The sequence below is a fragment of the Pristis pectinata genome, chromosome 5, assembly GCF_009764475.1.
Source record: "Pristis pectinata isolate sPriPec2 chromosome 5, sPriPec2.1.pri, whole genome shotgun sequence".
NCBI lineage: Eukaryota > Metazoa > Chordata > Chondrichthyes > Rhinopristiformes > Pristidae > Pristis > Pristis pectinata.
Genome location: NC_067409.1, coordinates 87,397,198 through 87,409,579, shown reverse-complemented (window position 1 = coordinate 87,409,579; position 12,382 = coordinate 87,397,198). Strand labels below are relative to the sequence as shown.

General features: G+C 40.0%; 1 protein-coding gene across 3 annotated transcripts in view; it reads right to left on the bottom strand.

Moving 5' to 3' along the window:
- slc12a7b (solute carrier family 12 member 7b) overlaps nucleotides 1-12,382 on the bottom strand; it is a 190,476-nt gene that overhangs the window by 128,817 nt on the left and 49,277 nt on the right. Inside the window, exon 1 of one of the 3 annotated variants that reach the window (XM_052015429.1) lies at nucleotides 7,852-8,019. The exons of the other annotated variants lie outside the window; for them this stretch is intronic. Coding sequence (XP_051871389.1) covers nucleotides 7,852-7,951 — 100 coding nt within the window. The 5' untranslated portion in view covers nucleotides 7,952-8,019. Of the gene's footprint in view, nucleotides 1-7,851; nucleotides 8,020-12,382 lie in introns of those variants that run through there. 3 annotated transcript variants of the gene reach the window in all.

Here is a 12,382-nt window from a genome sequence, read left to right as displayed (position 1 = left end):
CCAGCTCCAATCCTCACATTTTGGGATAAGGAGCTAGTCTGCATAAACCCCTTTCTGCATCCACAACCTTTTCCTACCCACCTTCTTGAAATCTCAGACAAGGAGCAACTGTTTACCAGCATTCTAGACTATTATAACAAATGGCAATTCTAAGCATCCATGAGGAAGTAGCAACAGCACTTGATACAGAGAATGGGTAGCTCTACAGTAGCTCTTCAGTATTGCAAGTGTTTTAAACACAAACCAGTCTAAAAGCACATTGTTAAGATGTCACATCCAGGAGCTCATGCTAAACCCAATTCAAAAGATCAGTGGTCTAAAGATAGCTATGAATCATATGGGAAGGTTGAGTCATCTGTTCACATAGGAAATTGCATGACAGGAAAAAGTGAGGCCGATGTGACTGGTAGTCAAATGTTACTTTGTACTAATAATGGACACTTTAAATTCCCAACCAATTGCTTTCTTGCAGATCTGTTTAAATTAATTTGGTTTACTGTAAATGGTTTCTTTCTCATATTCTCAAACAGCAGATTTTCTAGGGTACAGTTTTACGTGCAAGGTATATTGTGATCCAAAATACCTCAGGAAAAATTAGTAATACACATTAGGGGAACAAGAAGCCTAATCCTGTACTCCCTAGGTTTCCACAATCAGACCGATGTTCTTGCAAGAGTCACTGGGAAAAGCAGAAACAAGATCTGCTCTGCACTCCTTGGCTACCAAATGGGCAACAAATATTGTAGTAGAGCTCCAAACTTCTCGCTCAGATCACTGATGCTGCTTAGCTAACCCTGCAAACTGACTCAATTGCCCACTCTCATCATGGTTTGCAAATCCATCCCTAGGATAACCATTCAGAAGGCACTTGGCAGAATGGCACCTCTCACATTGTGTATTTTAATGCTGGTGCTAGAATAGTCAGCAAACTCAACACAAATTGGGCCCTGAATAATAGGTCCTTGGGTGATGGAACATTTGCATTTGTGGGGGAAAACAAACAAAGATCCACTTGACCATGGAGCAGTAACTCAAATTTAAGGCCCCTATGGAAGAAAATGGCATTTTATCCTTGATTCAGATCAGAATAGTGTGAAGTTATTTGCATACATCTTTGCATTAATGCAACTAATCCTCTCCAGAAAAGGTTCTCACCTTAGACATTAAACCACATTTTTCAGATCAAGGTCATTACGGATACATTTAGTTTTCTCTTAGATCTTGTGGCTAAAATTCTACCATTGACATTTCTTTTCCAGAAAATTCATCAGTGCCTTTTCAAAATTAACAATTTTGCTTCCTTTGATCTTGTCAAATATCACAAATGAATAGCCTTTCCTGTACCTACAAAAGGTGGAAAATAAGTAAGCACAGTCCGATCTTACACATTTTCTGACATTCTCACCTTGGCTGTTAGTGTTTAAACAAGAGTGAGCTGTCAACCAGCCAAGCAGCTGCGGTCAGTTGTTAGAAGGTGTGTAGGAACTTGTCAGATGTGTTAATATTAACCTTTGCTCCATCTGCCGCAACAGTTAGGACCTCCAGGTGGCCACCCACTTCAATTCCACATCCCACTCCCATAGTGACATGTCTATCCATGGCCTCCTCTATGGCCACGTTGAGGCCAGGTGTAGGTTGGAGGAACAACACCTCATATTCCACCTTGGCCTCAACCTGATGGCCTCAACATTGATTTCTCTAACTTCCGGTAACCTCACCCTTTCATTTTCTTCTCTCTCCCCCCACGCCCCCTGCCCCCCCAACTCCATTGTCTTCCCTTATTCCTGTGGCTCCCTTCCCCTGCCTTGACGACCTGCCCATCTCCTCTCCCCTCCATCCTTTATTCCATGGTCCAGTGCCCTCTCCAACCAGATTCCTCCTTCTTCAGCTCTTTGCCCTTTCTACCTACCACCTCTAAGCTTATTACATCTTCTCCCCCTCCCCCAGCCACCTACCATCCCCCTCTCACCTGGACTCACCTATCATCGAACTGACCTATCACCTGCCTGCATGTGCTCCTCCCTCTCCCCCAACCTTCTTATTCTGGCTTCTCCCCTCTTCCTTTCCAGTCCTGATGAAGGGTCTTGGCCCGAAACGTCAACTGTTTATTTCCCTCCATAGATGCAGCCTGACCTGCAGAGTTCCTCCAGCACTTTTTGTGCATTGCTCCAGATTCCAGCATCTGCAGAATTTTGTGTCTTAATATTATTTCAAAATATTCTTTCAAGGTTAAATTAGTTTCTGTTCATTTTTAAATTCATTCCTGCGCAGCCAAAGAAACACCATCTGCAGAGTTGAAACTATAAATCCAATACTCATTATTCCATAGCACTGGACAATTCAGATGTGCAATCACAGTACACAAGATGCTTCTTATTAAATATTGTCTTTTTTGTTTAAAGGTCTTAGCTTCCTGTTTAATAATTAACTTTTCCCTTCCAGTCTTCATGTTGCCCAATCCTCTCGCTTCATTTACTTAAGGTGCTCAAGTACAGGCACATCGCCTTGTTTGTCTTATGCATTTATGGAATGTGGGCATCGCTGGCAATACCAGCATTTGTTATCCATCTACAATGGCCACGAGAAGGTGCTGGTGAGCAGCTTTCATGAACTACTGCAGTCCAATAAGTACAATAATGCAAAGAAATACTGCATCACTGGTGCTATTGTTAGAGATACTAAACTGAAAGTTGTCTCTGCCCTTTCAGGTTAGCACAAAAGATCCCATGGCACTATTCCAAGAGAGGCAGGGAGTTCAAGGAACAATTACCCCTCAATCCTTTCCCAAAATACTGTATTGGGCTTCTCCTGCCATGTGTGCCCTGAGCAATACCACTATCATATCTTTGACCGCCAGTAAGAGAATGCATGGTTTCACGACAAGGATGCAAGAAGCCAAATTCTCAGTCGCTCTTGCCAGCAAGATAACAAGAGAACAGTACGGCACAGGAACAGGCCCTTTGGCCCACGATGTCTGTGCTGACCATCATGCCAACTTAAACATTGAACATAGAACAGTACCGAAAATCTGACCAAGTTCTTACAAATCACCAACAAAATAGAGTTTGAGAGGGTCAGGTATCAAGGCTCACTCTGGACTCTCTTGGTGAATGGATTGCATTCATTCCCCCTCTCCAAAGTTAGAATCATGGTTTTTGGGTGACCAATGGTTCGATGGGGAGTGGGGGAGTGAAGCAGTAAAACACAAGGGGTCAAATGTACAGGCCTCCAGGAATGCATGCTCATACAGCGTGCAACACAAGCCCCAGAAACAAACCGAACATCTCTCCACCCAACTGGTTCAGCAGTTAACCAAAGATTCATAAAAATCTCTACCACCAATGTCAGTCTCCTTGTAACCTTAAATTAGACTGCTATTGTTCATTGGCATCCTTCAGCTCTTGCAATTCTGATCATCCATACTTAAATAACAATGAAGTTTGACAGAGGTAGGAAAACCGACAATAGCTCCGAACTCTGCAATAGTAAATATCAAGTCAAAAACTCTCAGTAAGGAATTCTGTCCCAATGGCTCATATAGGATAAGAGGTAGGATTGGCACATGGGAAGAATGAGCCACAGGCAAATACTCTCGGACGTTTAACCCAGAGCAAAGCGGATTAGCACACATTTCCGACGACTTCACACTGGTTGGGAAATTCATCGCAGCTTTCAGCAGGGTTTTCATTCTTATGGTAAATGTCCCCTGACAACATCAACAGTAGTGGGTTACACAAAAGCTGGGATTTTTAAACCTTACCAGGCTGAAAAGCTGCCAAATTTTACTACCTCCATTTCCCCTGAAATACCAGTTGCATGCAATCTTTGTCCTCTGACCTCCTACAACTTCAAAAGTGCCTCAACTGCTTTGCTCATGAAGCTCAAGGTCACAGTCAATCACAGCTTCCTATACTCAGAATCAGTCCGAGCTCGTGGTGTTGATCTCTGCCACTTCTCATTTGCTGCTCACCAGCCAAGGAGATTACCCGAGCTCCACACACACGCTGCACTCACAGGTTACCGAGATCTTTCTGGGCAGTTGTGGAAAGTCCTTGGACTGGACGACCAGCACGTCTGGGCAGACCAAAGTGTGTTGTCTAATCAATATTCTGCCCAAACTCAAGTGTGACTTTTTCTCCTTTTCAGTTCCATTTCTCCAGAAATTATCTCCAATACTTTTTTTTTTGCATTTTTGTTAATGGGTTGACTTATAAAATTGGCAACCATGGTAAGATTTGCTGGGGCATTCTGGAACATATGCACCTGACTTTTTTTCCCCCAAAAGACACATAACAAAGAAATTAACAACAACATTTGAGAGAAGAATTGCAGGCCAGGAAGTACTCCTATTCTTCAGAAATCACATCATGGGATATTACACATGCACAGAACAGATAAGACCTTGATTTAATGCCTCCGCTCCAAGCTGTGCAGCATATGAATGCCAGCAGATTAAACACTCACATTCCTGGAAGAAATCTTGAAATCATAAGCTTGAGTCAGACACTTGAAATGTTGAAAGTCATCTTCTGACATTGCTAGTCACACCTTAAGTCAACTAGGATGTTATTGTCACCCACCTAGTCCCATAGTCATTTGTTCCTTAACTTCTCAACCGATTTCTATATTCAGTTTGAGATCTATCGGTTATTATTGAGTCTCTTTAAAACTAAAACACAAGGACTTCTGTTCTGAACTGTTAGCAAAATGGTCATTAAGGGTCTTAACTCAACAAAAATAAATTTACTGTATCATTAACAGGAAGAAGAATGCCCAAGTAGATTGCAATGGTAGTTAAGTACTGGGAAGTCTGAATGAAATGCCCTCAGTCTCTCCAATAACATCACTTCCTTTCTTTGGTTCATCCCTCTGTTGGCACCGCCCAAAACTGAACCTGATTTAGTGCAATCTTGGTGTGCCTACCTACCTAAAATCTCATGTGGACGGGTTGTTTTGTTTGATAACCTTCTGGAAAGTGCCTCAGGGCATCTCACTTTGTTTTTTAAAAGAGAGAAAGGCCTACACAAACGTCTAAAATCAAATTACTGATGGCCTATTAATTATGGTATTTTGGCTGGAAACAAAGGTAGATGTGGTAAAAAGGATTCAGTGGAAGGCAATAGATTTGCACACAATTACAAACTGCTATGTGTCAATGACAAGGTTAAAGTAGCATACGTTCGGGTAAGGATATGCCCCTCTGCACTCAGTCTAATTCTCTTTAACATGTTCTAGGTGTTTTTGAGTCAATACTTTTTCCATTAAAAAGAGCAATTTGGTTCATTTCCATTATGACAATAAATTATATAGGGTATAACAATCACTCCATCCCTTTAGAATTTTAACTCAATAACGGCCATCTGTTCCAAAGGACTTGAAGGCCAATCATTAGATGCATCACGAATGAAAAAATACCTTTCATTTATCTAATGTAACACATTCATAAGGCATCACAAAACATTAAAAATATTAATTATTTTTAATAGTAATTGCTTCTGTTATCTAAGAAATTGTAGCAGCTAATTTGTGCTTGGCAAACTTCCACAACCAACAAATGAGAAAAACGGCTAGTTTGTGTACTTTTTAAGGGTAGTTTGTGAAGGGATTAGAGTTGAATCAGGACGTCAGAAGCACTTCTTGCCTCCAAATAGATCAACCAGACCAGCTCTCAACAGATACCAGAGGGATCTCAACTTAATGACTCATTTGAGAGGCAGAAGTTGTGACATTAGAGTTCTTCAGTGATAGCCTAGGATTTACAAAAGAACAGTGGTAGTAGTTTTGACAGCAAATCTATTGTATCTATATCTGTTCAAAGATGCAACTTGAATAGGAAATATTCTTCAGTTCTGTCTGAACTATGCTCTTGCTTATTTGAAGGAAGCCAGGATATAAGCCTACCTCTAGAGAAAGTGAAATATTAAAAATATTTCTTCCTGCTTGATCAGGGCACCCTTCAAGACCACCGAAAACAAAACCAACAAGTGCCCAAACCACACACCTTTAATAGAAATTGAGCCCTACAGTTAATTTGAGAAGCCAACTTGTATATACAGGATGCCAACAGCACCTACTTTTGCCAGGGGTCATGCAATTAATGTGCCCTAATGGAGCAGCAGATAATCATCTGGAAAGGATCATGCATAAAAATTTGTTCCAACTGCAACAAGGTGCATAAAGCAAAAACAATGATATTCCATTTTTGTCTTCTGCATATTGGCAATTCTAATAACAAAATTGAAATAGCTCAATATGATAATACTTCTGATAGCTTTCTGTGTTGAATTTCCATTAATTTTCACTTGCAGCCAAAATTTTGGCTTTATTCAAATGGAAGGGTATCAACTCAAGAGTTTATTACGAAGTGCTACTTACTATAAGCAGATCACACTTCATTAATTTTTCATTTTTAAAGGGAATTAAGCCATTTAGCTTTGAGTCTGTTCCAGCATTCAAACGAACTATCGCTCATTTTTCATCTGTTTAATTTAGCTCCTTCTCTTGAAACCTTTTCTCAACAAACATCCCTCAATTTTGAAATTTTCATTTTCACTATTCTGAACTATCTTGAGAATTTTCAGATTTCTAAGACCCTTCGTGTAAGAATTGCTTCATATTTAACTCAATGGTGCAGTGGCTTGAAATTTTTAAATCATGTTCTTTCTAGATTTCCAACCAGAGGAAAATATGGTGTAAATTTAAATTTCCCAATCAGATCATTCCTTAATATCTAACATTCAAGCATATAGATGCCAGACTTCAAATTGTTGTCAAAATTTTCACCATTCATATTTCTAATCGCAATACTCAAGGCACTACACCGAATACTCCAGAGCCGCTCTGCCATATGCATACAATTTCTTCCTTTCAGCAGTACCAACTCTCAAAAGCCATGCTGTTCCATGGGTACATTTCATCTTTTGCTTCATCAGACACTTTAAAAAAATATTTTTCTTCCTTTCATTGTCAAAGACCACAAGCTTCAACAACCCTACAAATGCTAGCATTCCTTTAAAGCCTCCTTCCTCTCTACTTTCCACTCACCCCATCTTTTCCTCTACATGAAGTGTTTTCCCTAGTCTTTCTAACCTTCCCGAGAACCCTTAGGAAAAGCATGCACTGATTAAGACTCTGCTCAAACTCTGAAGCCAGGCCCTCTGTCCATTCATTTGAATTAAGTCTGTAACCTTATACACTCTCAGCTGCTCAGCTAACAAAAGACACAAGAGTGGTGTCTGTTTTTTGAAAACAGAACTGGAATCAAGAAAAATTCTGCAGATTAACACACAATTGTTATAATGTATAGCTATGTGGCTTCAAACATTAACTTGCAACTCCTTTTTACAATTTTGTTTCTATCAATGAGACACTATCTTCAAACTGTGGAATGTGACTCCGTCACTTTCCAGTTATTTGGATAAGATTAACTGGACTTTTGATTTTAAGGGAACAAACTGCTTTAAAGAACGGAATAAAGATTTATCAACAAGCATGGCATCAGGAAGTATATTAATTACTTAAGTTATTACTCACAGCTTGCCAAAGACAATGAACAGTAAAACTAAAACAGACAATATAGAAAGTTAACAGTGATTATGGATTCTGTTCCCATAAAACCCACTTCAAAAGGGTTATATGATTGTAGTTTTTACTGCTTAACAAAGACTTTTGTAAAATCAGCATTACTACCATTAAAAACATTCATGCCTAGCTCTCTGGGAAGAGATAAAATTCCTGCTGTTCAAGTTAGCTGAGTGGGAGGATCTATCCACCTGCCTGTTGCAACCTGCTTCTCCATTGTTTAGTGAGCATTTAGCCACATACTTTTCTCTACAATTTGTTCACACTCACCAGCAGACAATTCTCCAGGGTCGTTCTCCACAGCAACACTTGTTCCCTGTTCTGGGGCTCCTTCATCATCCACTGGTAAAACAGTGAAGTTAGTCGGCATTTTAGACCATGTGTGTACTGCTGTGACTCAGCTCAACTAACCTGCAGTTTTAGTTTTTATTGCTTGGGTCTTGACCATGTGACCTGCTTCCTTATATGGTAACGCTGCACTCCACCCATCCTTGTCTCAACAACATGTTAATTCATGTCAGTATTTCAAGTGCCTGGTCCATATGTCTAAACTGAAGTAACAAAGAAGAAGTTTCTACAAACAGCCCACCCCAGTGCAGATGTTGGAACAGAGAGCCCCTACCCACCAAATAGATAACACAGGGATCTTTGTTACAGTCAGTACCATTGTTACAAAACAGGCACACACTAAGGCTGCCACATCAAATGGGATCATAGCATGTTCTGGCATGTGGATACAATGCATTTTTTAAACAAAAAGCAGTTAATAAGGAGAAAGAAAGCAAGCTCATTGAAGGAATATTAACAGAAGAATCAAAACCACCCACTTCCGCTTTGGTCCCCACTCTACAGAGAATAGTGTGGAATGTGATGAGGAAAGTAAAACTGTACCGATCCTTAAAGGCAGAATTCATAAAGTGGAAGAAGCACTCAGCAGACCAATCAAATGCGAATCACAGACAGAATGCTCAAATAGGAAACCCCGATAATTTTGCTCACTAAGCACCATCTGGGGATGCAAACCTAATCAATTATTAGAACTGATGGATGCACAGTTATTGTGTTAATTAGCACTATGGAGTAGAATTTCTTTTAACTTATCCGACTCTTCCTTGCACTAAACTCTTCCTTGCTTTTAGCCATTGCAGACTGGACTAAGGTGGAGAAAGATGAGAAAAGTATAACAAAGAAAAACAAAGGATGGGGGACAGACTGCAATAGTGAGTAGGAATAAAAGAAGATTGCAAGGGAGTAGAATTTATAACCCTCCCAAACACTTCTGGATTCTCCAGGAATGATTTTTTTTTAGAAAAAACACACTAATTATTGTTGCAAGAAACCCAGGAGAAATTTCATGGGGCATCGGGTTCAAAAAAAAGTTAAGGAAAAACTAATTGGGCAAAGTAAGATTGTTTACTTTCTAGCCGGCACTGGAAGGAGGTGTAGCAATAGTTTGGAGAGGTCAAAGGACCAATGACAGGTGGTAGATCAGGCATGGAACTATCCCTGGATAAAGAAGGCAGATTTGGCTAACTGAAGGAGATGAGAGAAGAAGAAAATTGAAAGGGAGGTGGCAATTGATGGGAAATGAGGAAAAGGCAAAGAGAAAAAAAAAGTTGAAGTATTTGTGTTTATAAATAGATCCTTTTACATCATCAAGAAAGGGCTTTAAAGCCAAGTATTACTTCTGGGGTAGTTCCTTGGTGTATAAACAAAGGTGCCCATTTGTTCCTAAACAGCTGCCATAGACAGTACAGAGATAAATGACTTATTGGTAGTTTAGCTGTAAACACAAATTTACTCAGGATATGCTTTATTTGCACATCGGATCACTTCATACAAAAACTGATGTTAGAGCCCTGCATCTTAGGATACTGTTCAATAGGGTGATTTGTGCAAGACAGTTAAGTGACATTAATCATACTGCATATATTTACCATTAAGCCAGCTCTGCTGGAAACCATATAGGGAGAAAAGCAAGAGAAGCTAAGTGCATCGAAGGAGGTTCTTTTAGGTATTCTGCTATCTGATATAATGTAAATACTACCGACACGTCACCTATTAAGACGTCATGCTGGATAAGAATATATGCATGTCATGCCTGCACAGCATTCAATAACTGAACTGAACTGTTTGAAAACTGCCACCCAAAAGTGATATGGACTTGCAAGCACAACCTTGGAATTGAGGAGAAATAGGTTCAAATGTAAAAAGTAACAGTAATTCATTGCAGGTGTGAAGCAATATCAGTGGGGATTAGAGTGCTGTTAAAAGAAAGAAGGCAGTGCTGAATCTGGACTCTGATAGTTTAGAAGTCAGCATTACCAGCATCTGTGGGTCCTCATGAAAAAGTGATGATGGACTGTATGAACTAATACAGAAATACTTTTACAGCATTGTTAGATGGTGAGTGATAGGACTTTGGCCCAGTGAAGTGGAAGGAACAATGATGCATGTCCAACCAGGTTGTACCCAACTTGGCAGGTAATGGTGTTTCCACTGATCCTGTCCTTGTCTTTCTGGATGGTGGTGATCCTGGGTTTGGGAAGAACCCTTGGCAAGTTGATGCACTGCATCTTGTGAATAGTGCACAAAATAGCCACATGCTGCTGGCAATGTGAATAATTGTTTAAGCTGGTACATGGACCGTTCAGTACGCAGGCTGCTTTGCCCAAGGTTGAATTAGTTCTGTGATGTTACAAACAATGCAATCACAAGACTGTGACTGGACAATTTTCAATTTGTACCCAAAGCATGAAAATGGTATTGAGAGCCAAATTCAGAAGGAAGTAAAGCATGCAGTTTGAAGGAAAAGGCAGTTGATCTTTCATGCAATGTATTCTAACTGATGAGTTGGAAACCACTGCTAAAGAGACAAGTGCTACTGAACCTCATCTCTATTTTTTGTCTTAAGCCCAAGCTCTGATCAGGTTGCTGGAGTGGAAGGAATGAGTAAGGAACACAACAAAGTCCAATCCTGCTGTGCCTTGATGTTTCCTCGCCTGAACGATATTAATCATCTAAAATTAGCAGTCAATTTTCTTCCCTCACCCAGGAGAATCGAAGTCAAACCCTTCCCTCTACCACAAGTATAACTTATCAAGTAACACTGAATGCATCAGCTACCTCAAAACTTGAGGAACACCCAATCTCATAAATTGCTTTTTTTTAAATAAACACAAAGAAATCCTGATGAGAAAGCTGATCCAGACTATCTAAATCCAATCATCCATCTGGAGAAATATCCTAATGTTACAGCATCTACCATGAACTTACTGCAACCCAAGCTGGACAGTATTCAAGGTGGACTCTGGCAAAGCACTGGCCATTTTGAACAACTTCCCAACATATACTTGACTTTTGTGACTAATTCAATATTCCTTTGGTTTAGTATATTAATACTACTATTAAAGGCCAAAATCACTCCTCAGTCTACAAAGTGACATCAATTTTAACACTGCACAATGGAAAAACCCTACAGGAGAAATACTTGAATCAAACAATATGTACAGTTCAATACAAACCATTGGAAGTTAACAGGTGATCCAGACTATCTAAATCCAATCATCCATCTGGAGAAATATCCTAATGTTACAGCATCTACCACGAACTTACTGCAACCCGAGCTGGACACTATTCAAGGTGGACTCTGGCAAAGCAGATAAAGACATCAATAAATTTATTGATAAAGACATCAATAGAAACCATTGGAAGTTAACAAGTGGCAAAGGAAAGTACCACTCAAATGTAATTGAGCAACACATTTTGGGGAGTTGTGAGTAAAGCAAGAGGTCTAGTATCGGGTGTATCGATTACCTGTTAGAAGGGGAAAAAAAGCGTTGCATTTTGTATAGGGGCTTTCATGATATTTCAAAGCACTTTTACAATGAGGTTCATATTCCATTGAAAGGCTAAATATTAACTCCATTTCTCTATCCTCAGTTGCTGCTTGACCCACTCCGTTTTTCCAGCATTTTCCATATAGATTTCCAGCATCTGTAGTGTTTTGTTTTTACATTATTCTTTGAGGTCCAATCAATACGTTATTGCAGGAAACTTGGCAGCAAATTCACAAGCAATAAGATTCTATAAACAATGTGGTAATGACCAGATAATCTATTTAAAATTAGCAAAATTGATTGTGGCAAAGATATTGGCCAGAACACTGGAAAGAAAACCTTTTAAAGAGGTTGAAACACAGAAAACCTTCTAAAAAGGTAGGGAAATGGACAGTCAATGTTTCGGGTCGACACCCTTCACTTCCCTCCAGTTGATGCTGCCAGACCTGCTGAGTTCCTCCAGCACTTTGTGTGTTGCATCTAAAAAAAGTTTGCCTTTTATGTCCATCTGAAAGGGCATCGAATTTATGTCTCATCTGAAAGACAACCCACTTAACAGTGCCACACCCTGTCAGAATAGCATCTAGAAGGTCAGTTTTAACTTTATGCTCAAGTTCTACAAACCTCGAACTCAAAAGATTAACTTTTTCTTTTAATTGGTCTTTTCTGAAAAGCAAAACAAAATGAAGTGAGCTGGAAGTTTGATAAAGGCCTTCTGCTTAGACGATGCTACGTGCCTGTGACGCTGCCGCAAGTAAGGTTTTATTTACAGTGTGGTAACAGGCCCTTCCGGACCAACGAGTCTGCGCCACCCATTTTAAACCCAATTAACCTACCCGTACATCTTTGTAATGTGGGAGGAAACCGGAGCACCCGGAGGAAACCCACACAGACATGGGAGAATGTACAAACTCCTTACAGACAGCGACAGGAATCAAACCCCGATCGCTGGCGCTGTAATA